The 25,907-nt window shown below is 45.3% G+C and overlaps 1 protein-coding gene across 2 annotated transcripts in view; it reads right to left on the reverse strand.

Moving 5' to 3' along the window:
- Nucleotides 1–20,521, reverse strand: part of Gk5 (glycerol kinase 5) — a 54,084-nt gene extending 33,563 nt beyond the window's left edge. Inside the window, exons 1-7 of one of the 2 annotated variants that reach the window (XM_060385495.1) lie at nt 20,258–20,371; nt 16,597–16,656; nt 11,503–11,596; nt 9,342–9,417; nt 3,182–3,275; nt 2,266–2,397; nt 1,691–1,766 (exon numbers count right to left, since the gene is read on the reverse strand). In XM_060385495.1, the coding sequence (XP_060241478.1) occupies nt 1,691–1,766; nt 2,266–2,397; nt 3,182–3,275; nt 9,342–9,403 (364 nt within the window). In that variant the 5' untranslated portion in view covers nt 9,404–9,417; nt 11,503–11,596; nt 16,597–16,656; nt 20,258–20,371. Of the gene's footprint in view, nt 1–1,690; nt 1,767–2,265; nt 2,398–3,181; nt 3,276–9,341; nt 9,418–11,502; nt 11,597–16,596; nt 16,657–20,257 lie in introns of both variants that reach the window. The other variant, XM_060385494.1, reaches the window with a different exon arrangement.
- Nucleotides 20,522–25,907: the final 5,386 nt, after the last annotated feature.

Raw genomic sequence — 25,907 nt, forward strand, 5'->3', positions numbered from 1 at the left:
CCTTCCTGTAGCCTTATGATTGAGACATTCTTCCTTGACACGCCTTCTGCATCGCTGGCTTTAAAGTCAGGAACTGCCTGAGTCTGGCTTGCCTTGAAATGTCCTTGCTTCTTCGTCAACTGGAAAAGACAGCTCTGCTGGGCGGCTCTCTTGGTTGGCAGTCATTTACTTTCAGGGCTGAGAACATCATTCCATGTTGTTTGTTGGCAGGGGATTTGATGTAATTCTGGTGTTTCTGCTTCTGTGAGTTGGCATGTTCTCCTTTGCTTTGTTAGCATGTTCTTTGCTTTGTTTTGGCATTTTGACTATACCATGAAATGATTCTTCTGTGGTGCTATCTATTTGGGATTTTAAATGCCCCTTCAATTGGACACCCATTTCTTCTCTTGATTTGGGAGAATGTGTGCTATAATTTCATCAAATAAGTCATACTTTTTAGTGCTTATTTGTCTCTCTGCTTAGTGTTGGACTCCTGATAACATCCCAGATTTTCTGAATGCTGTGGTCATGTTTGTTTGGGTTTTTTTTTTTTAACCTTACTGGTGTCTGAATGTAGTATTTCACAAACTCTGCCCTCTGTTCCTTTTATTTTTTCTTCTTTTAGTTGGTCAAGTGTGTTGGGGAAACTTTCCACTGTATCTTTTATTTGATTCACTGAGTTTTTCATTTCCAGCATTTCTACTTGTTGTTTTTTCAGAATATCAATTTTCTTACCTAATTCTCCCTTCACGTGGGCCTCCAGATGGCTGATGTTGTTTTGTAAAACGCTGACCTTCCTTCCTGGGCCTTGAATTTAATTAATGTGCCTGCTTGGGTCTTCTTTCACATCACCCATCATTATTTTAACCAATAAGCTTGAAATCTTCACCTCCCATTCTACTTCCCTCACTGTCTCTGATGAGGTTTGGTCGCTGAGTAGTTGTGATCTTTTGAGGGAGGTCATGCCGCTTTAACGCAGTGCTTGTGTTTCTGTGTTGCAATCTGGCTAGCTCCTCCGGCTTTATCTGGGGATTTTCTTAGGCAGCCAGCTCTTGAAGGCTCAGGCCAAGTATGATTCGGTGAAGGGAGCACGGGAGCACGCTTGTGGAAATGGCTGCTGCTCCCTTACCCCTCAGGGAGCCATGGGGCCCAAGCTGTGTTCAGCCTCTGCATCGCCCACAGGTGTCTCCACCCTTTGAGCTTCCCTTCCTTTCCTTTGTAGGTTCCTGAAGTTCCTTCTCTCTTTGGAATAGAGTCGATCTCTCCTTATTCAGACTCTTGCACTCTCGCACATGAGGTGCTTCTTCTAGACTCCATTTTTTCTGTAAGTCTGCTTTTGGCACTCTTTGGAAGTAAGGCTGTTCCCCAGGTCTTAGACTTTGAAGTTTCATCAGCTTTTTGTTTAGTTTTTGTTTTTTGTTTGTTTGTTTGTAGCCTTAGCTGTCCTGAACTCCCTTTGTAGACCAGGCTGGTTTCTAACTCACAGAGATCTGCCGGCCTCTGCCTTCCCTGAGTGCTGGGATTACAGGTGGGTGCCACAGTACCCTGCTCATCCTCATCTCCCCACAACATATCTAGATTTACTGCAACATGAAGTAACTAGTGTGCCAAAGGAAAAATGTGGTAGAAGGAACTTCTACTCCATTTTGGGAAATCTGGTCCCTCGGTCTTATTCTGATGAACTGGAACAAGTCTGTGAGGCTACCCTCACCTTTTGTGAGCTTGTGTAACAGCCAGGTGTCAACAGTCCCAAAGCAGCAATTGTCCTCTTCAACTGCCCTTTGCACCTGAAGAACAGAAGACGTTCAGCCAACTGACATGGGCCGGAGTATCAAACACAGGGAAAAAAATATAGCTCAACAGATACACTGTAACTCAATTAGGAGAAATGCATCTACAGAGATCACTTCTGGAATATATTCCAGAAGGTTTTAACTGACTGTGAACGGGATTTCGGTGCGAGTGCCTCCTTTCATCTCTGTGCTTCTCTGAAAATTTTTTGTTTTACCTCATTTTTAGTTAAGAAAAAAAAAAAAGCAGAGCATGCATATTTTAAGTTTAAATATACAAATACACTAGTACGACCTAAAGGAATATTACACTATGCTCAGGAGTTAAATCCAACCAACCCCCTGGACCACTAGTTAAAATATACAGAGAACAACTGAAAGTGGGGTGCACAATCCCATTTAGCACACCTACAACACAACCCCTACAGAGAACACTGTGGAAGAGGAAGATTTAAGGAGCCACGATCCCTTCCCCACACACATAACCTTCTCTTACCTTAGACAGGTTCTGTAGAATCCAGACCAGTCTTAAGGTGACATGCTGGGTGGTGAACCTGAAGCGGCTGATTGTTAACATTAGCTTACTTCTACTGAAAAAGTGAAGGACTCGGCAGGTACCATGCAGGAGCTGGTTTAAAAACAAGGGATTTAACAGTACTTGATTTTCTTCTCCTTTCTCCCCGCCACCATTCACCTTTACCAAGACAGGGTCTTACTATGTAGTCCCGGCTGGCTTTAAACTCACAGAGGTCCACCTGTTTCTGCCTCCCAGATTAATGACGTGTGCTACCATGTTCAACTTAGTTTCTTATAAAACAAAACACAGAGGTTGGAGAGGTGGCTCTTGCCGAGAACCTGGGTTTGGCTCCACCACCCCCACGGTGGCCTAGAACCTTCCGGAGCTCCATCTCTAGAGGATGCAATGCCCTCTTCTGACATCTGTGGGCACTGGGCACACAGGCAGTATACACACATACATGCAGACAAAACACTCATCCACGTAAAACAGAAACAAATAAATCTTAAAAAATTCTTTAAGAACAAATGAAAACACAACATGGAGTCAGTTGTAGTAGCACACACTTCAACTCGGCACGTGGGAGACAGGTAGGACTACAAGTTCAAGGTCAGCCTGGTCATTTCAACCCATGGAGTCTATTATCTCTTTCCTTTCTCCAGGCAGAAACATGAATTATCCTGAGCTTGCGGGACACAAACCTACCCCGACCCCCCTCCAGCCTTCCTAAGGGGCTTTTGGGGGCTAGTCTTACATTTCACTGTTTGGGGAAGTGTATGGTTGCCTCTCTTAGTCTCAGTGACCTAAAGCATTAAAAGGTAGGGGCCTACACAATTAAGTCTGAAGCTAAGAGACATTTATAGAAAAAACAAAAGCATTTGATTAAGAGTATTACCTTTATTATAAGAGAATTATTCCAGGACTTTACAAGTTCAGCTGCCCTTAGGTCTTGCCAACTAATGAAATTGTGAAAATGATGTCCTGTTTTCCTATGAAAGATGGAAATAGTAAAGTGTAAATAAAATACTACGCTAAAGGTCTGCTACAGAGGGCTGGAGATATTGGCAGGACACTGAGAATGTGTGAAGCTGAAAAAAAAAAATTCCACCCAAAGAGAAAACAAATAAAGAAGGCACACTATAATTTCAAAATACAATTAATTAAATGGAACTTTCTATTGCATTCTCTTTGGTTCTTCTAAATCGAATACTTAACACAACAATTACGTGACATTAGCTGGATCATGGCTTATTAAGCATTTAAGAGGCTCATGCAAGAGAAATGCTATGAGTTTCAGGCCAGCCTGAGATGCAGAGTGAGACCTTGTTGCATATCATGCCCTGGGGGGGTGTGGGGCAATCTAAACATATTATGTAACATACAATATCAGACAGAATAACTATACCCCAAAAGACTGTCTGTTGGTATAATGGTCTTGTGCAATGTATGCAATTTACCCTTGTTCATTCAAATACTGATTTCTCTACCTCTATCTGGTTTCAATCCGAACATTGCATTGTGGTGTTTATTCTAAACGTCGCCTGTCTCAAGTTTGTGTGAACATGCCACCATTTGTTCTCTGTATTCTCAATAAAACAACCAGCTAATGCTGAGCACTGGAGAGTCTAGGGTGGGACATCCTGGTCTGGACTGGAGGAGAAGGAAGCGAGTGCGAAGGTTGGAGAGGAGAGATCAGCAGGAGGACTTGGAATCAGGAGGACAGACCTAACATATAACTAAAAGCAAGTATAATGTGGGAAATTCGAAGAGGAGGAAACTGCGGGCTGGGAGGATTAGGATGGAGTGACTATTGCCCAGCATTGTGCTCTACGTTAATTTAATAAATCCTAGTCTCTGAGTGGTGGTTTGGGTAGACAGCTGTTTGCCATTTTAGGAATAACCACTGTTTAAATAAAAGATAAATCAATAGTAAACTTTAATAATCAACAACTGTCCTTTTGAAACAATATAACATGCATACTTGCAACAACAAAATTACTGACAAGGCCTTTCAGACATGCTCTATAAAAAGCCAGTGGGCCTGGCATGGTGACATATGCTTTAATCCCAGCATTACAGAGGCAGAGGCAGGCAAATTTCTCTGAGTTCCAGCCCAGCCTGGTCTACAATAAATGAGCTCCAGGTCAACCACAGCTACATAGTAAGACTCTGTCAAAAAACAAACAAGAAAACAAAAAAAACCCCAACAAAACAAAAGAAGGAGGGGGGCTAGAAAGATGGCATTGGTGGCTGCTCTTTCAGAGGACCCGGGTTCAATTCCCAGCACCCACGTGGCGGCTCACAACTGTTTGTAACTCCAGTTCCAGTAGATCTGACACCTTCAAACAGAGAGACATACATGCAGGCAGAACACCACTGCACAGAAAATAAAAATAGATAAAATACTTTTTTAAGAAAAGCAAAAATAATGAAACAAACAAACAAACAAACAAAAAAAGCTGATGTGCTCACCCGGATACACATATCATCATATGTAAATCATATGTAAATCAAACACAAACGTCTGACTCAGCAGATCTACAGTATCTCCTCCACCTCTCCACAACTCTCAACTTCAGAACTTACCAAGATGTATCTACCCAATAGAGAAAAATCCAGGGCCAGTGAGATGGCTCAGCAGGTAAAGCACTTGACTCCAAGCCTGATAACCCGAGCTCAATGTCAAGAGCGCACAGTGGAAGGAAAGGAACAACTGGCAAAAGTGCCTCTATCGACGCGTGGTGACACATGGCCACACTCGCACACATACCACATGCTGTGGTGGTCTCCATAGGAATGGCCCCCATAGAGTCATGTGTTTGGATGGCTGGACCATACGGAGTGGCACTGTTAAAGGTGAGGCCTTGTTGGAGGAAGTGTGTCACTGTGGGGGCTGGCTTTGAGGCCTCCTATGCTCAAGCTCTGCCCAGTGTGGAGAGCCAGTCTCCTCCTGGCTGCTTCCGGATCCAGATGTAGAACTCCTCCAGCACGGAGTCTGCCTGCACGCTGCCATGCTTCGCCATGATGATAGTGGACTAAGCTCTGAAACTGGAGGCCAGCAGCAATTACATGTTCGCCTTTGTAAGAGTTGCCTTGGTCACAGCGTCTCTTCACAGCAATGGAAACCCTGACTAAGGCACACAGACACATACAATGATATTTCATTTTATCTGTGTGTGTGAGTGCTTTGTCTGCACATATCTGCATACCGCGTGGATAAGGAGCCCAGAGGCCAGAGGAGGTTAGCCATCCCCTAGAACTGGAGTTACAGAAGGTGATTAGCCACCATGTGGGTGCTGAGAATCAACACAGGTGCTCGGGAAGAGCAGCCAGTGCTCTTAACCTCTGAGCCATCTCTTCAGCTCCTAATAATAATTATAAAGAAAAATGTTTAAAACAAAGAAAATAGAAAAATCAAAGCCAGACATGGTGGCGTGTGTTCATAATCACAGCATTTAGAAGGCTTAAAAGGAAAGGTTACAATGAATGCAACGCCAGCCTGATGCACCTTGAAAACGGAATGACCTTACCTCTAAATAATTAGTTAATTAATTAATCTCCCAGTCATGGTGGCGAACACAAGTAGGTGCATCGAATAGGCAAGAAGATGAGCTCAAGGCCCTTTGGACTACACCTTTCTCTTCAAAAGAACAAGACAAAGCAAAGCAAAGCCAGACCCATCAAACCTTGGGCTAACACTACAATAACATTGCAGAGCTAAGAAGTTTAAAAAAAAAAAAAAGCCCTTTTCAAGTCCTTGCAAGTCACCTGCTAATATATAGTAATATTTTTCCTTTTTTTTTTTTTTAAACAGAGCTGGGGTTGAACCTGAGCTGCAGGCACACTCCAGCCCTGCCTCTTCTATCCAGCAGGTTTTTTTTCTCTGTCAAATTAAGCATCTTCAGTCCTAACACTACCACTCTATCACTCAACCTGAGCAGCCCATTCCCCTTCACGCCTTCATGGGTTTCAGCAAGCATCTATGAAGGAATTTGTTCCAGAAGCTGGAGACAGAACAGTGAACAGAACACAGGCATTGTTGTCCTGGTGAAAATACGTTTACTGTGGCACTCAAAGAAATAACTGTGTTATCACTGACAGACAACAGGCACAATCGCCAAGAAAAAGAAATACAGGAGCCCGAGTATACGTTAGAGACAGCCTGCCTGGGCAGGGGTTTAGGGAGGAAAGAGAGGCTTCATTGAGAAATAACAATGGAATTGGCTCCAAGGAACCACAGCCCCAACTAGGAGGTAAGTGCTCTGACAGAGTGGCTGTGTTCAAAGGTCCTAAGGTAGGCGAAGCATAGCAGAGCTGAGAGGCTAGCATGGCTGAAGAGGAGAAAAATCACAAGGTGAAAATGGGGTTAACTCCAAACACAATACAAAAGAACCTAGAAGTGGATCTCAGGCGGCTGCATATACTCCAATATTCATCTAGCAGAGAACTAGGTTACCTTCAGCTCTATAAAAGGAGAAAACAGAGAGGAACGGGGACAACAGCGTCATGACCGAACTGCCTTCAATCCTGGTAACGCTTTATACCCTTCCGCGGTTGCAGCGTAGCTGGTGTCACAGACAATTAGTATAACCACTAACACAAACAGCAAATCCTAGAGTAAAAGTTCCACTCGGCTAGGAACCGAGTACTTTATATCCTCGGTGATGGAGAATATAAATCCGCTGAGGGCTGGTGTCGGCTTTGTATTCAGTTCCTCAAGCAGCACAGGAGTTATTGCCTGAAAACCTCAACAGTTACTGAGTAATCCCAGCTTGTGACTCACATTTACACTGCTGACTGGCACACACCCTGAACTGGGGCTGGCTGGCAAAATCTCCCTGAGAGGCTCGGCAACCGAAGAAACAAACAGGTGGCAGGCTTTCAAAAGCAGCAGAATGGAGGAAATACCATTTACAATCATTTACAGAAAGCAAGCTAAGTACACTGTGGACTAAACATAAAAAAAGAAAAAAAAAAGAGGTTTAGGTCAAAAAATATGAAAAGAAAAATACAACAAAACTGAGGACTGAAAAACATTAGCTCTGAGCTTCCTGGCTTTGTGGGAGTACGAGAGGAACTCAAGGAGAAAACATGATATTAATACCGTAAGGAAACTCAGTTTCTATAGCCATGAAGAAAGCCAACATGATGGCTCACAGCTGTAAGCTCGGTCTAGAAGATGCAGCAAGAGGATTACCGCAAATCTGAGGGCAGTTTGGGATAGTTAAGGAAAGCTTTTCCAAACAAAGCCACAGTGCCCAGGAGATGGCCAGCAGGGTAAAAAGCCACATGCAGAGTGTTCTTGTCATCTCAGAGATGGAGAGGAGGGGACTGGAGGTCCCACTGGTTCTTACTGGCCAGGCAGTCAGCTCCAAGGTCAGTAAAAACCCTGACTCAATACTAAAGTAGAGACCAACACAAGATGTCCAGTGTTGACCTTTGGCCTCTACAGATGTATGCACGTGTGCTCACATATGCATTTGTGAACACACACACACACACACGGTGGGGGAGGTGCTGACTGCACTAGGACAAACAGTGACCGTTGCTCAGGCTCCAGTCTGCCTTTCTCTCAGTGGAACAAGACGTACTTCCTGCTCACGCTGACCTTTCTACTCTAGTGCTGGCTTTGGCATTTACGGGGAATAGGTGGATGTTGCCATCATGATACACCATGGCTCACTACCGCCCAGTGGGCAGGAAGCACCACAGCGGCTCACTAGCCCAGTCAGCAGAATCCTACTCCATTATCTCCTCATCAAGGACAGGAAGGGGCCATACACGTTTCTGCAAGACCTGTCCATATTTCAGACTCTGCTGGCAAAACGTTTTCCCAAAATTCATAAAATGTAAACATTTCAAGACACACCACACACACACACACACACACACACACACAAAGGATTAAAAAAAAAAAAAACTCGTGATAAGTTGTTAAATTGTTTGACTATATACCAGTTTGGTACCTGAACTGTCTCAGAGCCTGATCTGCTTTTTCTAAAATTAAAGTGTTGTCCCACAGAAAAACTATTGCTTAACATCCGTCCTTCCTGCTCGTGGATAACACAGCTGCCAGACAAGCCAGGGGACCAATGACCTCATCGCCAACTGTGACCAATAGGACATCTCCAGCAACATCAAGTACCGTTGAAGGCAAGATGGCAGTGACTAAAAATAACAGGCTTCAAAGTTAAAAACAACAAAACAACAACAACAAAAATTATTTGGGGCTAAAGATGCTGCTCAATGGAAGAGCACTGGCCTAGCCTACTGAGGTCCTGGTTCAACCCTCAGCACTGAAAAAAAAAAAAAAAAAAAAAAAAGCAACAAACAAACAAAATCAAAGCCAAAAGACAGTTGAAAATCCTGACTCTAGTCACTGAGTGACCTTGAACAACCTGATAATTTCTAAGCTTCTGTTTCTCTCCTGGCTTGCTGTTCAGAAAATGACAGAGCAGCAAGGGCACTGTCCATCCTTTGGCAGCCGTGACGGCGCTGCCACTGTGTCCAGACCATATACTCCTCAGATGCTGCACAGATGCTCACTAATGAGCAAGTCTAAGAAATACACGCGGCACTAGTGCTGCGTTTCTCACACCTGTTAGGACCCCGACTCTCTTAAGAACCATGCAAGCTCCTCAGACCTTTGTGTTCCGAAAAGACAGTAGAGAACTTTTACGAAAACAGCCATCTCCTTGTTGTTATTTCAAGTTTTCTTTTGACGGTGGGCACTCACTGTATTGCCCAGGCTGCCCTCAGTCTCGGCTCAAGCAATCCTCCTGCTTCATCTTCCCTAGAGGTAGGCTCACTCTGCTACCTCCTTCCTGTTCTGTGGTTTCCACTTCACTGAAGTGGGCGCCATGCCAGGCTTCTTCCTCATTATTTTCAGTTAGTTAAGCTCAGATGACAGGCAAAGTAGATGAGCCAAAAGGAAGCCCGTTTTAATCCCTCTTAGCCAAACCCAACTGTCCTTCACTCACAAACCGAGAACTTCCCAGACAGTTTCCCCAAGGAGCCAACCCCCTGAAGCAGCGCAGGCCACACAAAGCACTTACTTGTCCCACGTGATAAAAGTGGCTCTCTGCGTTGAGATGCCGAGACCGACAATTTGGTTCATCTGCACTCCTGCCGCTAAAGGTAAAGACAGAGAAGATGAGTTTAAAAGCCGGTAAGCTTTAACTGTGTAACAATATGGTGTGGGATCTCTCTGACAACCATGCGTAATTAAGGGAAACATCACTAAGGTAAATTTTGCATTACTTCTATTTAAAAGGAAAAAAAGATACCCTAATAATAACATAAACTGCCCTTTTAAAACTTAAAAATGAGACAGGCAGTAGTGGTGTATGCCTTTAATCTCAGCAGAAGAAACCTGATCTCTGTGAGTGAGTTCAAGGCCAGCCTGGTCTACAGAAAGCGTTCCAGGAGGCCAGGGCTACACAGAAAAGGCCCTACCCTGTCTCAAAAAAAAAAAAAAAAAAAAAAAAACCTTAAAAAGCGGGGCTAGAGAGATGGCTCAGTGGTTAAGAGCACTGGCTACTCTTCCAGAGAACCTGGGTTCAATTCCCAACCACCCACATGGCAGCTCACAACTGTCTGAAACTCCAGTTATAGGGGCTCTAACACCCCACATAGACATACAGGCAAAACACCATGCATGTAAAATAAAAATAAATCAATTATCTAAAAAAATTAAAATGATAAAAAAACACAGACAGACAGACAGAGAGAGACAGAGATTATATGACTGGGAGGTGGAAACACATAAACACACAGTTCCCTCCTTCAACCTTCACGTGGGTTCCCGGGATCAAACTCAGGTCACCAGGCCTGCCTGTGGCAAATGCTTTCAGCTAAAGAGCCTTCTACTGGTCCTAGGCAGAGCTTTAAAGATTTTGCTTTTCCTTTGTAGTGCTGAGAATAGAACCCGGGGCCTTAAGCATGCCAGGCAAACCTTGCATACCACTAAGCTATAGCAAAAGACTAAATTTTGAACCAAATTTCCTAAAATACAGAAATGTGGTTTCTGTTTGATTTTGAGACTGGACCTCACTGTGTAGCCCTGGCTGGCCTGGAACACACAATGCAGACCAGGGTGGCCTTGAAGCCACAGAGATCCATCCGCCTCTGCCTCCTGAATTAGAAATGTGTGTTTTCATTACGTTCTTTTCTCTCTGCCACTGGGTTTCATTGTGTAGTGTAAGCTGGCCTCCATCCTCGTTTTAGCCTTCTTGAGTGTTGGGATTACATGGCGAGTCACCATGTTCAGCTTGTAATATTCTTTCAGAATCAATTCATGTGGGTACTGAGAAAAGTATATCATTTCCTATACAGTATTTCTTCCAAAAGTGCTTAATCTGAATCTAATTGGGAAGAATCAGACAACCCAAAATGAAGAACAGTCTACTAAACTAACCTGTGCTTTTGAAAGGGGTCAATAAAAATGGGCTGGAGAGATGGATGGCCCAGTGCTTAAGAGCACAGCTGCTCTTGCAGGGGACCCAGGTTCAATTCCCGGCACCCACATGAAGGCTTACAACCGGAGTCTGTAACTCCAGTTCCACAAAATGTGCTGTCTGTCTTCTTCTGGCCTCCGCAAGCACCAGGCACAGCCATGGCGGGCTGACATACACGAAGGTATGGGTATACAAATAAAAGAAAAAATAAATAAATCTGTAAAAAAAAGATTTCGATTTTAAATGTAACTAGCAGTCTCAAAAAGAGTACCCTCTAGATGAACAAGACAGTGGAAGCAAGGCAGCTGGCAGCTTCTCCAAGGCTGTTTCAGTTCCTGCCTCAGCTCCTGCCCCGCCTTCCCTGAGCGATGCTGGGACCGATTTCTAAGCTATAAGATGAAACAACTCCTCCTTCCCAAGTTGCTTTTGGTCAGAATGTTCAATGAGTTTACTAACAACCCTAACTATGAGTCTAGCAGGCTAATGATATATAAAAGTGTATAATATATAAAATATATTTGTGATATATAAAATGTTTGTATAGCTATGATTATTAATATATGTATGTTTATGTGACAAATTATATATGATATATAAAAATAGACAAGACCATATATTATGTAAATATATATATACATTTTGTGTATATATGTATATATATATATATTATAAATTTAGAAATCTACAAAACTCCCAAATCTGAGGAAAACTCCTCAGGAAAAAGCCCACTGTGGACTACCGTCTCTGTAAATCCCATTACCTTTGACAGCATCTTTTATTACAGCAACAAACTGAGCCCAGAGAGAATCAGGATCGATTTCAACCCAGCCAGGTTGAGGGTAAATATTTTCTACCTATTCATGGAAACAGAAGATTGAGTGAAAATGCCATTAGACCAAGCTAATAACATCTGCATCTTAAGACTGCTGGTTAAAATAATCAACATAACCACACTTCATTAACTTGGTTAAAAAACAGTGCTGGGTATAACTCAACACTGGTTATGTAAAAAAACAAAACAAAACACAAAACCATGAGTTTGCTCTCCACCCCACCCCCAAATGCTAAAAAGAAAATTCATGAGTGAAATAAGAAGAGTTACCACCAACACCAATACAGCAGTGTTCAGGCATTTGCAGAGGGGTTACACTTATTTATTGCAGCCTCACATCTATCTTTCAAGACTTCTACAATGAAGGTGTTTCATAAGAGCACAAGAGATTCCTTTAAAAATAACCATGCCGAGCGGTGGTGGTGCACACCTTTAATCCCAGCATCGGGAGGCAGAGACGGGCAGATCTCTATGAGTCTGAAGCCAGCCTGGTCTACACAGTGAGTTCCAAGGCATCCAAGGCTACACAGAGAAACCCTGTCTTGAAAAATGGAAAAAAAAAAATTTAAATCCTTCTGAAAAGAAAAGGACGGGGAAAGCATGGCAGCGCACAGCTATAATGCCAGCACCCCAGAAGCTGAAGCGGCAAGAGATACGTTCAAGAACAGCCTGAGCTACACTGTGAGTTTCAGGCTAACCCAGGCCATACAGCAAAACCCTGTCTCAAAACTAACAACAAAAGTAAAATTTAAAAAATAGTAAAAAGGAAAGGACAGCGGGGAAAGGAGCGAGGAAAGATGGCGCGGGAGGCTGTGGCTCAGCGGCTGCTGGGTCCACGGGAAGCTGCGCTGGTCGGGATATGTGACTGAAGGGCTAACCAGAGACGACGGGAGAATCATGTAGGCTGCCCCGTTCCCTGACTCCACTCGGCAGTGCACACACAAGGACATGCGTGAAACAGCACAAGCAGAATTTGGGGAACAGAACTATTAGCCAAGCATAGCGGCACACACTTGTGATCTCAGCACTTGGGGGGCAGATGCAAAGAATCATGACTTGTAAACCAGCCTGGGGTACACAGGGAGATCTTTCCTTTAAAAAAAAAAAACCAAATAAAGTAATGATTAATGTAATTATTTATTTAATTAATAGGCATGTGGGCTATTAAGAAAATGAATGTTCCTGGCATGTTAGTAGCACATGCCTTGTAATCCTAGTAATTGGGAGGCAGAAGCAGGAAGCTCAGGAGCTTAAGAGCCCCAAAGGCATGGAGAGCTCAAGGCTACTCTCTGTCATAAGTCAGGGGAGGGAGGGAGAGGGAAAGGGGAGGAAAGAAGAGGGAGGGGAGGGACCCTAAAGGACCAGAAGGAAGGAAAGGGGAGGGAGGAAAAAAAGAAAGGAAAGGCGAGAGAATGAGGCGCAGGGAAAGGAGGGGAGGGAGAAAGAAGGGGAAGGGGAGAAAGAGAAAAGAATTCAATTACAAAGCGTACACTGATAGAAAACAGCCGCATATTAATATCCAGCACAAGACTTAGATCCAGAATATATAAAGCTCAACAAGCAAATCAACAACAGAATTTTAAAATGAGGAAAACAAAAAATTAAGAATTAAAATAAATAAACACAAACAAACAAACAAATACTGATCAAGAGAAATATATGAATGGCAAATATGCATACAAAAATATTAAGCTTCCTTAGCCATCAGAAAGGCACAAATTTCAATCCCAGCACTGCAGAGACAGAAGCAGGAGGATCTCTGTGAGCTCAAGGCCAACCTGGTCTACAGATGGAGTTACAGGACAGCCAGGGCTCCATAAGAAGACCCTGTCCTAAACAAAGAAACCAACTGGGACTGGAGAGATGGCTCAGCAGTTAAGAGCACTGGCTGCTCTTCCACAGCGGACCTGGATTCAATTCCCACCACCCACACGGCAGCTCACATCCATCTTCCAGTTCCAGGGGATCTAACACCCACACTTCTGGTCCTCAAAGGCACTGCGTGCACATGGCCCACAGACACACATGCAGGCAAAAGAACCCACGCACAGGTTCGAAAACTTTAAATCTAAAAATAAGATAAACACATAAACAAAACCAGTGTGTTAGCACTCACTGCAGATGAGGAAAAGGTGATAATAATGAGCCGGGTGAAGAGCTCTGTCCCCAGAACTCACATAAAAGGTGGACAGAGGACCTATGTCCACCCGACCCTCTGGCATCCACATGAGTGCTATGGCCCCATGCCAGCACACATTATACACATGCCCAAAGAGGCAGAAGCACACACACAAATAATAATAACAATAACAATAATAATAATAATAATAATAATAAATGTAAAAAAATACATAAGCCAAACAATAACAAATACTAGCAGGTCTCAACAAACTGCTAAAAAACAGTGCAACCAATCTAGAAAAGGGCTGGGTTTTTTGGTTTGTGTGATATCTATCTATCTATCTATCTATCTATCCATCCATCTATCCATCCAGCCATATAGATCTCTCTCCATATATATATAATATATATTATATTATACATATATACATATTTCTGTTGTAGTTTGATCTGTTTTTTTGAGACAGGGTCTCAAATGCGGTTCAGGCTGGAACAAAACTCTCTGCTTGACTTAAGATGACTCTGAACAGCTAATTCTCCTGCCTCAACCTTCCCTGTATAGGATTACAGATTTGTGCCCACACGTCTGGCTCAGCAATTTCTTATTAAGATAAACATCCCTTTCCAGGAATGACGGCGTCTTTAGTACTAGCCCTCAGGAAGTAGAAACAAGAGGATCTCTGCAAGGCAGCCTGTCTACATAATGTCCCAAGCCAGCCACGGCTACATAATGAGTCTGTGTCTTAAAACAAAACAAAACAAAACAAAACAAAACAAAAAACGATAAACATTCATTTACCATATGCCCCAACACACCCACTCTAAGTATTTACCCCAGAGAAATGAGAACACATGCTCTCATCAAGATCTGTACATAAACATTTATAGCAAATCTATTCATAACTGTCAGAAACTGAAAACAATCCAAATAAAGGTACCTCAACAGGAGAATGAATGTGGGGCCTGTGTATATGAATTACTATGAAAAACGAGACGGGACAGGCTGAGTTTGAGGTTCAGTTCAGAGGGAGAGCATCTGCATAGCAAGTGCAAGGCCCTGGTTCAGCCCCCAGGACCAGAAAGAAAACAAGTGAACAAACCAGGAATGAACTAAGGCTACATGCAGCATGGGCAAATCTCAAAAATCTATCCGCTAAATAGCGCCGCCCCGAGGCGCCTACTCACCGTATCATTCTACAGGACACAAACTGCAATAGAAAGAAATGTTTCTGCAGCACATTGCAAGGGGCGTCGGGCTGCAGAGTAACAACCTTGTGTTGTTGCTCACAGTTCAAGGGCACAGCTCAGCAAGAGGGGCAAGTCAAGGTGCAGGAGCTTCAAGCAGCTGGTCACACTGCAGCCATGCTCAGGAACACAGAGATCAGTGTTCTGTGCGCGCGCGCACACACACACACACACACACACACACACGCACACACCATTGTCTACAGCAGGCCGGATCCCCAACAGCAGTTAAGATGTTCCTGCCGCATTGACTAACCTAATCAAAACAACCCCTCACTGAGTCAGGCTTGGTGGCGCACGCCTGTCATCCCAGCACTCAGGGAGGCAGAGGCAGGTGGATCTCTGTGAGTTCGAGGCCAGCCTGGTTTACAAGGTGAGTCCAGGGCAGCCAAGGCTACACAGAGAAACCCTGTCTTGAAACCCCCTCAACCTCCCCTCCCAAAAAAAAAAACAAAAAAAAAAAAACAAAAAAACAAAAAAACCCATGACCACAGCCAGAGGCACACTCTACAGCCTGTTAGGTAGAGGGTTGACACTAGCCATGCAAGGAAGCCAGTGAGCAAGAGTCTCTTACTTGGACCTGGGGCTTGTCTGTTCAGCTAATCTAGCTAGGCAGTTAGCTCCAGGACCCCCTCTCTCAACCACCCAAGCACTGGGACCATGGGTGGGCTGTCATGCCTGCCCAATATAAATATGAGTGCTGGAGATCTGAACTCCAGTCCTCACGTTTGCATGGTAAGCACAATGACCACTGAGCTATACCCCCAGTCCCACACTCAACTTTTATATGACAGTCTTCAGAAGACGACACTGTGTAATGGAGAAAAGGTAGGTGGTTCCAGTGTGCGAGGTATTGGCGGGAAGTCTATAAGGTGGCGTGTTTGTGTGTATGTATATACTTATGCACACATGCAGGTGAGCATGTGTGTGCTTGTGTGGAGGCCAGAGGTCTTCCTCTCTCATTTTCTACCTTGTTTTTTTCTGATACAGTCTCTTGCTGCTTCAGCTAGAATGGCTGGCCACCAGGCTTCGGTGATCTGTCTGTCTCTGCCACTGTCACTGGCTGTGACATGGTACCCACGCTGGCCTAGCAAGTGCTTTAGCCGTGAGCCTCTACCCAGCCCTGATGCTGTCCTCATTAAGGACTCACTGTGATGCTCGGGCTGGCCTTCCACCCCTGGTCCTTAGCTAGGTGTGCTCCGTACACTGCATCTAACTAGTTTTGTTTTCCCAGGTCAGTGGCTCACAGCCATCTTTGACTCCAACTCCAGAGGGCTTAGTGCCCTTGTCACACTCTCACACAAACATACACTATGCATTCTTTTTAAATTTATTATTTACACAGTATTCTTCTTGCCTGTGTGCCTACATGCCAGAAGAGGGCACCAGATGTCATTACAGATGGTTGTGAGCCACCATGTGGTTGCTGGGAATTGAACTCAGGACCTCTGGAAGAGTAGCCACTGCTCTTAACCTCTAAGCCATCTCTCCAGCCCCCCAAAAAAATTTAAATAATCTTCTAAAAATGTTTTAAGAGCCTATAGCTTAAAGTTTAACTGATGCCTTGAACATATGTTTATCTCCAATACTTTCCAAGACTCTGCTAAAATAAAACGTCAAAAGTAACTTAAAGATAAGCAGGTATGGACTACACACCTGTCATCCCAGCACTCAGGAGGTCTGCTGTGTTCCAGGGCAGCAGGGCTTACACAGACCCTGTCCCAAAGGGAGAGCACCAGGACAAGGACAAAGACAAAGAGAAGAGAACAAACCGGATCAGGCTGGATTTAACAAGTGTTTTTAATATGAACAAGGAACAGGCAGGTGGGAAAAGCTTGGTACAGAAGACACTGGCCCTCCCATCTACCCCTTCTCCCCATTTCACTCACATTATAAGGAAACCATTATTCCTTATAATGCTCTGAGACCTGAGTCAGGTCCACTCTCCGTGGCTCCTCAGAAAGGAGCACCCTCAGGAAGTGTCTTCTCTGTTGATCTTTCTTTCAGCATCTGTGAGTGCCTAAGACTTTAGAGGCGCGGCTGCAGAGACAAAGGGGGGGTGTGTGCCACTCACTCACTGAGAACAGCCCACAGCAGAGAGCAGAGATTCTAGGCTGAGCCCGGAAAAAGGAAGAAACATGAATGCACTCGGGGGGAAGCCTTTGCAAGGCTCCCTGAAGCCACTTAGCCACCCCACTGCTCTTCACCAGGCAACAGGTGCTGGGTTCTCTCTCCAGAGAGGCTGATCTCACAAACATCAGCCAGAGCTCAGTGCTTTAGGGAAAGCATGGTCCTGAAAACTGAGCAGGGAGGAAAGAGAGGATGAGCAGACAGGGAGAGGAGGAGGAAGAAGGAGAGGGGAGATGGAAAAGAAAAGAAGAGGGAATGGGGAAGAGAAATGGCAGGTAGAGGAGAAAGGAGAACCGAGGAGAGGGAAAGGAGGAGGGGAAGAGACAGGAAACAGAGCAGGAAGGCAGCGTTCTTGCAGTTACAACAATCTCTTGTGTGCTAAGCAGGGAAGCATCTTAATCCCCTGGAAGGGCAGCTCCATTATGATGTAATTTCTCCCCGGGACCCACCTCTTACAGACGCTACAGCTGCCCGGAGCACCACATCAGCTGCCCAGATGCCAATGGTTAATCCTTGGGAACAAACTCAAACCACTGACAACCCTAAACACGTAACATGAGAAGTGCACCTCCTACAGAAGAGAGCTAGGTCAAAACAGGAAAAAACAGTGAAAGTCCAGAAGAAAATGTCTTCAGCTGATTAAAAGCCAGAGCCTGCTTTTCAAGAGTGAACACAGTTTTCCAGTGCTGGAGGCCCTGAAGCTCCTGTGTTGGGACTTTCTGTCCTGTTCTTCCAACCGTCACATTTTATGGGTTTTCAAAGGAGCAGGATGTCCCACTGGGGAGGAACATGACAAAATTTTCTCCAATTTCCAAATACACATGTGAGGGCTTCCAACATGGGCCACTTGTCCTAGTATTTAACACTAATATTTAAGGGTCCATTATACAGACTTTTTTAGTATTTTGTGTGTGTGGATAAATACTCATGTCACACAGCATGTAAAAAGGTCAGAGGTCAGCTTGGATGAGCCCTTTCTCTCTTCCTATCATGTGGATCCCAGAGATCAATCTCAGCTCATCAGGCTTGGCAGCAAGTGTCCTTACCCACTGAGCCATCTCAATGGCCCCAAGGAAAAAAAAATACTATTACTGGGGTCGAGGACGTAAAGTGAAGAACCTTGTGTGTGTGCGGAGGTAGGGGTGGGGGTGGGGTGGGGGTGTGGCAAAGGAAAATCCTGCATTTTATCACTAGAGACAATAGACATAAACCTATTCTTCAAAACTGCCACATAAGCAAAGACTGTTGGCATCTCAGCAGGGTTTCGATGGGGTGGAGAGATCCCTACTTCCAACCTAGCCTGCTACAGAGAGTTCCAGACCAGCCTTGGACACATAGCAAGATCCTAAAAACAAAACACAAACAAATACTACAACTTACTTATTTATATATTTCTCTGCCCCAGAAGCATGCTTTCAAGTACGGCCATCAACTCTCACAATTTAAGGCAGTACTCGGAGTTCTTCATGCCATTTCCCGGGCATCTTCTCTACCAAGCCCTGGCTGCCCTGGAACTCGATCTATAGATCAGGCAGGCTGGCCTCGAACTTGGGAGACCCGCCCGCCTCTATCTCCAGGGCCCTGGGATTAAAGGTGTCCGCCACCAAACCCCAGTACTTTCTAAAAAGAGCGATTTTCCTCAAATTATGCAACAACTACGCAGCTGTATTGTCTGGCAACTTTTTGAATTTTCTCAAAATTTATATTTACTGGAGGGTGGAATGGGGGTACATATTTTAAAGTGTCTTATTTTTAAAGTGCCAAGGTCCACGGGACAACTTGCAAGAGTCTGTTTTCTCCATCTCCGTCCCAGGGATCCAACCCAGGTTATCAAGCTTTGGAGCAATGTGAAATCGTCTTTACCTGCTGAACCATCTTCTTTTGGATCCAAACAACTCACTCGTTAGTTAAAAAACAACTTAAAAATGTGCTGCTTAAGCAGAAAGTACTTTGGGACTAGAACTGCAAGAAAAACTAAAAAGTATCATGGTGTTTGTGATAAAGACCTGCAATGAGACAAGAGCTCGGTGTCTGCCTTTGACCTGATCTTAAAGGTTGGACCAGGATGGGCTGAGTGGGTGGACAGTGCTCCTACACAGCTAGCCAGAGAGGGAGCTGCTGCAGTGGCAACTCATCTCCTAAGGACAGACCCCTGAATGAAACATCTCTCTCCTCAAAGTCAATTCTCATGGCAATTTCACCCTAGCCGACGGGTTCCTGGGAAACTGCTGGGATGAGAGAGAAGGCAGCTCCCACCACTGAAAGAAAAAAAAAGGGAGCCCAGTGCTGTAGGGAAGGAGTTAAATGGCTCTCATCTTCACTAATATTTTAAACACTAGAAAATGCTGCTACTGAAAGGAGCAAATAACACCACACCATCAACTGCACTGACCACTCTATAGAAATCAGCGCTTCATCAAAATGGGGACTGGCTGTTGACCATTTTTCATCTTCAGTTTAAGGCTTTGCTAACAAAGAGCAACCAACGCTTCGGCGGGCTTCTCAAGCCAGAAGAGATTCTTATGAATTCTCAAAGGCGGAAAGGAGAACAACTCAGCCTTCAAAACTTGTTCAGTATCTCCAACATCCATGGAAGTCGGACGCTAATGTGAGGACCTAGCACTTTAGGAACACAAAGATGACAACCAGTAAGATGGCTCAGCAGGTTAAAAAAAAAAAAAAGTACTTCTGCCAAGCCTGGCGACTTGAGTTCAATCCCAGGGACCAACGTGGTGGAAGAAAACAAAAACAAAAACAAAAAAACAAAAAAAACCGATACTCAAGAAAGTTGTCCTCTGACCCCTAACGTGCACCACCGCACGGGAGCAGACACAGACACATACGTAATAAATGTAATTAACTGTTTTAAAATGACACAACCGAAAAAACAGTTTACGGTCCATCAAAATCTGAAGAATTAAAACGTGTGAAAAACGAGAGTTGGAAGGTCGATGAGGAAGTGCAGAAAAACAAGCAAATCAGAAAACCACCTTCTGTCCACATGCACGCAACCTGCCCGCGCTGCCCCGGGAGTCACCCGGTTCCACCCAGGTAAAGCTGGAGCGACGAGTCCCCCGGGGCAGGAAGCGAGCGGGAGGCACCTGGCCACACCGGCTCGAGCCCCCGAGGTGCAGGAAAAGCGAAGGTGCAGTCAGAGCCCCCGGACCCACCCGCCTCGCCCAGTCACCTTCTGCGCGCTGGAGCCTCGGACCCGCGCCGTCCGGTCATAGACGTGGCAGCGGATCACCGTGCTGCCCACGTCCAGCCCCAGCACGAAGCGAGAGGCCGGCGGGGCCGGCGCGCTCGGCTCCTCACGCCGCCGCTCCGCACCCGGCTGCAGCCCTGACATCGCGACCCCACGCACGGCAGGCGCCACGGGCCGGCCAGCGCCGAGCTATAAACGCCGAAGCCCGGGCGGAGCGCGCGCGCGGCCCGTACACCGCCCCCGCCGCGCCCTGCCCCGCCCCTCCGCGACTTCGGCCCCACCCCTTCTCGAGACCCCGCCCCTCCCGCGAGGCCCCGCTCCGTCCCCCCTACTCCCCGCCCCCTAGCCCCGTGACGTCAGGGCCGCGCGCCCGGCGCCGCGTGGGAACTTGGCGAAGATGGCGTTTGCGGCGGCGGTGTGGGCTGCCTGTCACCCACCGTTCAGCGACCGTTACTTTTGAAACTTTGAGTTCCCTTCTAACGCAGATGACTTTTGTTTAGGATTGTCTGTTGGGAAAAAAAAAAATCGAGTGACATGACAAGAAAGTTTTGAAGTTTTTCTTCTAGATCCATGTGTTTCTCCTGCGATTATGTATGCGCTCCACGTGGGCCCTGTAGAGGTCAGAAGAGGACGTTGGTTGTGACCTGCCCTGTAGGTGATGGGCACCGAAACCCAGTCTTCTGCAAGAGCAACAAGTGCCCTTAACCACTGAGCCATCTCTCCAGTCTCAAGAAAAAAACGTTCAGTCAAAAGGAAAAGAGGTTCCTCTGCCCAGAAAAGCTTGCATGTATAATACACAACAGTAAATAGAGTCCCTGTCGTGTACGGCACTCAAGGGCCTTTGCCGACACCGAGAAAGAAAGGAGAGAAAGAGGGAGAGAGAGAGAGAAAGAAAAGAAAGCAAGCAAGCTTAGATTTCGTAAACATGTTTTGTCCTTAACTTGTCAGTTTAAAGGAATATTTTTGTTGTTGTTGTTCATATTACCCTGTTAGCCTACTTGCTTGCCACAAATTTGTCCAAATTGGATTTGGGATAGGTTGCTTGAACCTTTAACGTGAACTCCATGTTTTGTTTTGTTTTTAAGATTTATTTATATAGTATACCGTATTCTGCCTGCATGTGTGCCTGCAGGCTGGAAAGAGGACACCAGATCACATTATAGATGGTTGTGAGCCACCCTGTGGTTGCTAGGAATTGAATTCAGGACCTTTGGAAGAACAGCCAGTGCTCTTAACCTCTGAGCCATCTCTCCAGCCCCAGAAAACTTGTTTGTTTGCTTGTTTGTTTTCTTAGTGGGTGTTGGGAATTGAATCCTGGTCTTCTGGAGGAGCAGTCAGTGCTCTTAACCTCTGGGACATCTCGTCAGCCTCCTCCGTGTTTATTTTTGTTTGTTTGTTTGCCTCTCTCCTTATTGTCTGTCCCTACACAATACCTATTTGCCCCATTTGCCTCAGGTCTGCCCTTCCATTGCCGACCAATGTATCGTCAGGTATTGTGTCTGTGTTCCCAGCATGGCCTACATGACTAACAGCCCTATGCTGTTCTGGTTTTCCTGAGAAACTGAAACCGAACAAATTCCAGAGGCAAGACAGAGCCAGAGCCTAAGAGCCACAGCCTAAGCCTGAGCTTGTTCCTCAAGGCAGTCTCTCACTAGGACCTAGGGCTCCCTGGGATTATGTATGCTCTTAGCATAGGTGCTGGGCATTGGACTCAGTCCTCATGCTTGACTGGCAAACCCTTACCTACTGAGCCATCTCCCGGAGCCCCTGAGGGGAAAGAGGCTTTGAGGAATTTGGTATTCCAGTTGTAGGGCCAGGCAAGCCTGGGAACTGGTAGAGCAGGCTGGCAGTCTGGAAAACCAGGCACATTTTTGTGCTACGGTTTTGAGAATTTCTCATTTCTGAAGCCTGCCCAGCTGCCAACTAATTGGGTGAGGCTCAGTCACATTTTGGGGGCAATCTCCTTAACTTGGGGTCACCGGTTTAAATGTCAATTATGTCTAAAATACACCCCCTACAGCAACATGCAAACAGCCTTGCATACTGTTAGCATACATACTGTTAGCTCTAGCTTACCTGCTTACAACTAAGAAAAGTTCTGTGTGACCAGTGTAGATATTGGGCATATTTCTCACCGGGATATTTCTTGGAGTTCTTGGACTTTGGTATTTTGTTATCATTTTCATAAATTTAAGCATCAACTCTGCTTAAATGTGAAAATCCAGAACTTAAAAACTACGTAATCTCAGATTATTTATTTGTTTCTTTTTCAAGACAAGGTTTCTTCCTGTAACAGAGTCCTGGCTGTCCTGGACTTGCTTTGTAGACCAGGCTGGCCTCAACAGAGATCTACCTGCCATTCCCCCACCCCCCCATCCCCACGCTGGGATTAAAGTGGTGTGCCACCACACCTGGCCCATCTAGGAAATTTTAAAAACAGTTTTCTAATTTTTGTTTTATTTCTCATGAGATGGAGTTTTATTGTATCAGAGGCCTAGAACTCAAGGCATTCCTCCTACCTCAGCCTCATATTGGGATTATAACAATGCGCCACCAGGTCAAGATTTGTTTTCTGATTTCAAACAAATCTGAAACCTTGATGAATACCGTCATCTGAAGAAAATGTGGTCTTTTAGAATATCATTTATTCTTTGGTAACTTCATAAATGCATACAGTATCTTTTTTATGTTATGGACATTGGTGTTTTGATTGCATGTATGTCTGTGTGAGGGTATCAGATCCCCTGGAACAGGAGTTGCAGACAGTTGTGAGCTGCCATGTGGGTGATGGGAAGTGAACCCAGGTTCTCTGCAAGAGCAGTCAGTGCTCTTAACTGCTGAGCCATCTCTCCAGCCCACAATGTGTCTTTTTAAAACATTTATATATGTATGAGTGTTTTGCCTGTATGCACATACATACATCACATGTGTGCCAGGTGCCCTTGGAAACTAGAAGAGGGCATGAGAGCCCCTCGAACTGGAGTTACAGATGGTGCCGTGTCAGTTGCTGAGAATGGAATCCAGGTCCTCTGTACAGGCGATAAGAACACTCCAACCCCATTCAATTGATCTTGATTGTATTTACCCTCAATTATTTCCCAGCATCTCTCAGCATGACCCCTATCCTCTTCTCCTATGCTCTCCCTAGCTCACTGAGTTCATTTAGAGCTGCCCACTGGACCATTGACTGATCTTGTGCAAGTCAGTCACCAGCAGCAGTGAGGTCATGAGTGCAAAAGCCATGCCATGTCCGGGAGGCTGCATTTCACAGCATCCCTTCCCATTCTCCTACTCTTGCGTTATTTCTGGCCCATTTTTTATGGTGTTTGATAAGCCTGGGAAGAGGGGCGTGGTATAGCTATCCTATTCAGGGCTGAGCACACTTTTCAGGTTTGTTTTTTTAATTAGTTATGAGTCTGCATTGACTAATTAAAAGATGCTTCCCTAGCCAAGGTTGACAGCAACACTATACAATGTCTATAACTATAAATATTTAGGAAGCAGTTTGACAACATGAGCATTTAGCAAAACAACCTACATAGGTCCTTCTCTAGGGCATATAATCTCAGCCATGGACTTTTGCCCAGGTTTATAATATCACACATGAACTAACCTCCTGTGAAACAGGCCTCAAATCCAATTCATAAGCTTTATGGCACTATTTTCCTTTTGTCTAGCATCGTGGTGTTAGAGCATTTAGAATTCACTGTGAGTAATACCATTGATGATTTTTCTCTTCCGGCAGTGCGCATAGCACCTTCCTTCCATCACTATGAAAGCTAACCATCAGGGAGGACATTTTCAGATCAGTCTGGCTTGAAATATCCATGTCCTACAACCAAAGTGTGTTCTGTCTCCAGCAATAGAGCCTTACGAAATAGTAGGTAACCAAGAGCAATGGAAAGAGCCTGTAGATTCTTAGATAAGGCCAGTTTTGGTTTGGTTGGTTTCCCTGAGACAGGGTGTGGTGGTTTGAATAAGAATGGCGGGATAGGCTCATATATTTGAAAGTTTGGTCACCAAGGAGTGGCACTTCTTGAGAGGGAATAGGAGGTATGGGTGGCCTTGATGGAGGAAGAGTGTCACTCTGGGTGGGCTTTGGGGTTTTAAAAGCTCATTCCAAGCCCAGCGCCTCTCTCTCTCTCTCTCTCTCTCTCTCTCTCTCTCTCTCTCTCTCCTTGCTGCCTGGGGATCTGGATGCAGAACTCTGAGCTCCTTCTGCAGTGCCCCGGCCTGCATGCTGCCATGCTCCCCATCATGCTGATAATGGACTAGCCCTCTGAAAGTGTAAGCCAGCCCCAATCAAATGCTTTATCTTGCGTTTCCGTGGTCATGGTGTCTCTTCACAGCAATAGAACACCAACTAAGACACAGGACCTTCTGTATCTCACGGTAGCCTTGAACTGACCATGTTGTCAGGGATCACTTTGTACTCTTAATTCTCCTGCCTGTGCCTTCCAAAGTGCTGGCATTACTTACTGGCAGGCACTGCCTGCGTATAGCTACAAACAAAATCTTGCCCACAAGTTTAGATATTGTCAGGGAACTTAAACGGAACTTATTAAAACAGGACTCATTTAAAAATCACCCACTGCCCTCACAGGGCAGACCACTCCCTGAAGAGGCCTGGAGAAGTAAAGGGTCCTGTGCTTCCCCCGGTTCATCATTTTTAATCAGCACTTCTCATCCTGCTTCGATCTGCAGCACATGAGGCTCAGATGTTCCTAAATGGCCTTTGCTAGGGGGACAGGTCAATCCGTTGTCCATTAGTCAGAAGCCACTGCTTCCCATGGCCCTTACATCTGTCCTGGCTACCCTGTCTCCTCAGACCTGGCTCTTCTCCCAGGCTCTTTCCCCACCATCACTTCTTACACTTTACCTCTTACCACAGCCTCAGGATTAAAACTCATGTAGCCTTCTCCCACACACTGAAAGAACTTGGACACATTCCCCAAGGCTAAATCAGGTCATCATTTCTTCATATTCCACAGAGAAATGGACAATAGAGAGTTCTTGATGGCCTTCTTCCTTCAAGGGTCCTTGTCATTGTCCCTCTTTTATTGACCCCTGCTTTCTGAGGACAAAGGAATGTCTTGGAACACAAGCCAAAGCAAACTGGACCAGCTGATGCCCTATGCCTCCCAGAGCTTCAAGGCTAGATGTTTTTGCCAGTGATCTTAGGGAACAATTTGAAGTTCAGAAAGGCACACTTAATAGTTGAGCTAGGGATTTCTTGAGGTCAGGGAATGTGGTTCCGAGTTCTGCTTTGTCCATCCCTCTGGAAGCCCAGACACAGAGCCAGGAAGAATGGAGCAGAGTCTGGAACGGGTGGGGTCTGCAGGATCCTGGTCTAGCTGTGAGTGCTTGGGGAGGGAGAGGATGAAGGCTTTCTCCAAGGACTTTAGCATTACAGCTCTCTTAGCTCAGAGCTATCCCAGCTCCTAGACAATATTTAGTGAAACAGCTCATGTGTATTTATTCCATGTTGAACAAGTTCTATATGAACCTTGGGAGTGGGAAGGGGTTTTGGGGGTGAATGCATTTCATTGGCTGTGGCTGGGATGCTGGTGATGCTCTATTTGCATTTACGTGACTACCTTTGAGAGTTGGGGGTTGCCAGCCTACAGCGGGA

Source organism: Meriones unguiculatus, chromosome 6 (assembly GCF_030254825.1).
Source record: "Meriones unguiculatus strain TT.TT164.6M chromosome 6, Bangor_MerUng_6.1, whole genome shotgun sequence".
NCBI classification, from domain to species: domain Eukaryota; kingdom Metazoa; phylum Chordata; class Mammalia; order Rodentia; family Muridae; genus Meriones; species Meriones unguiculatus.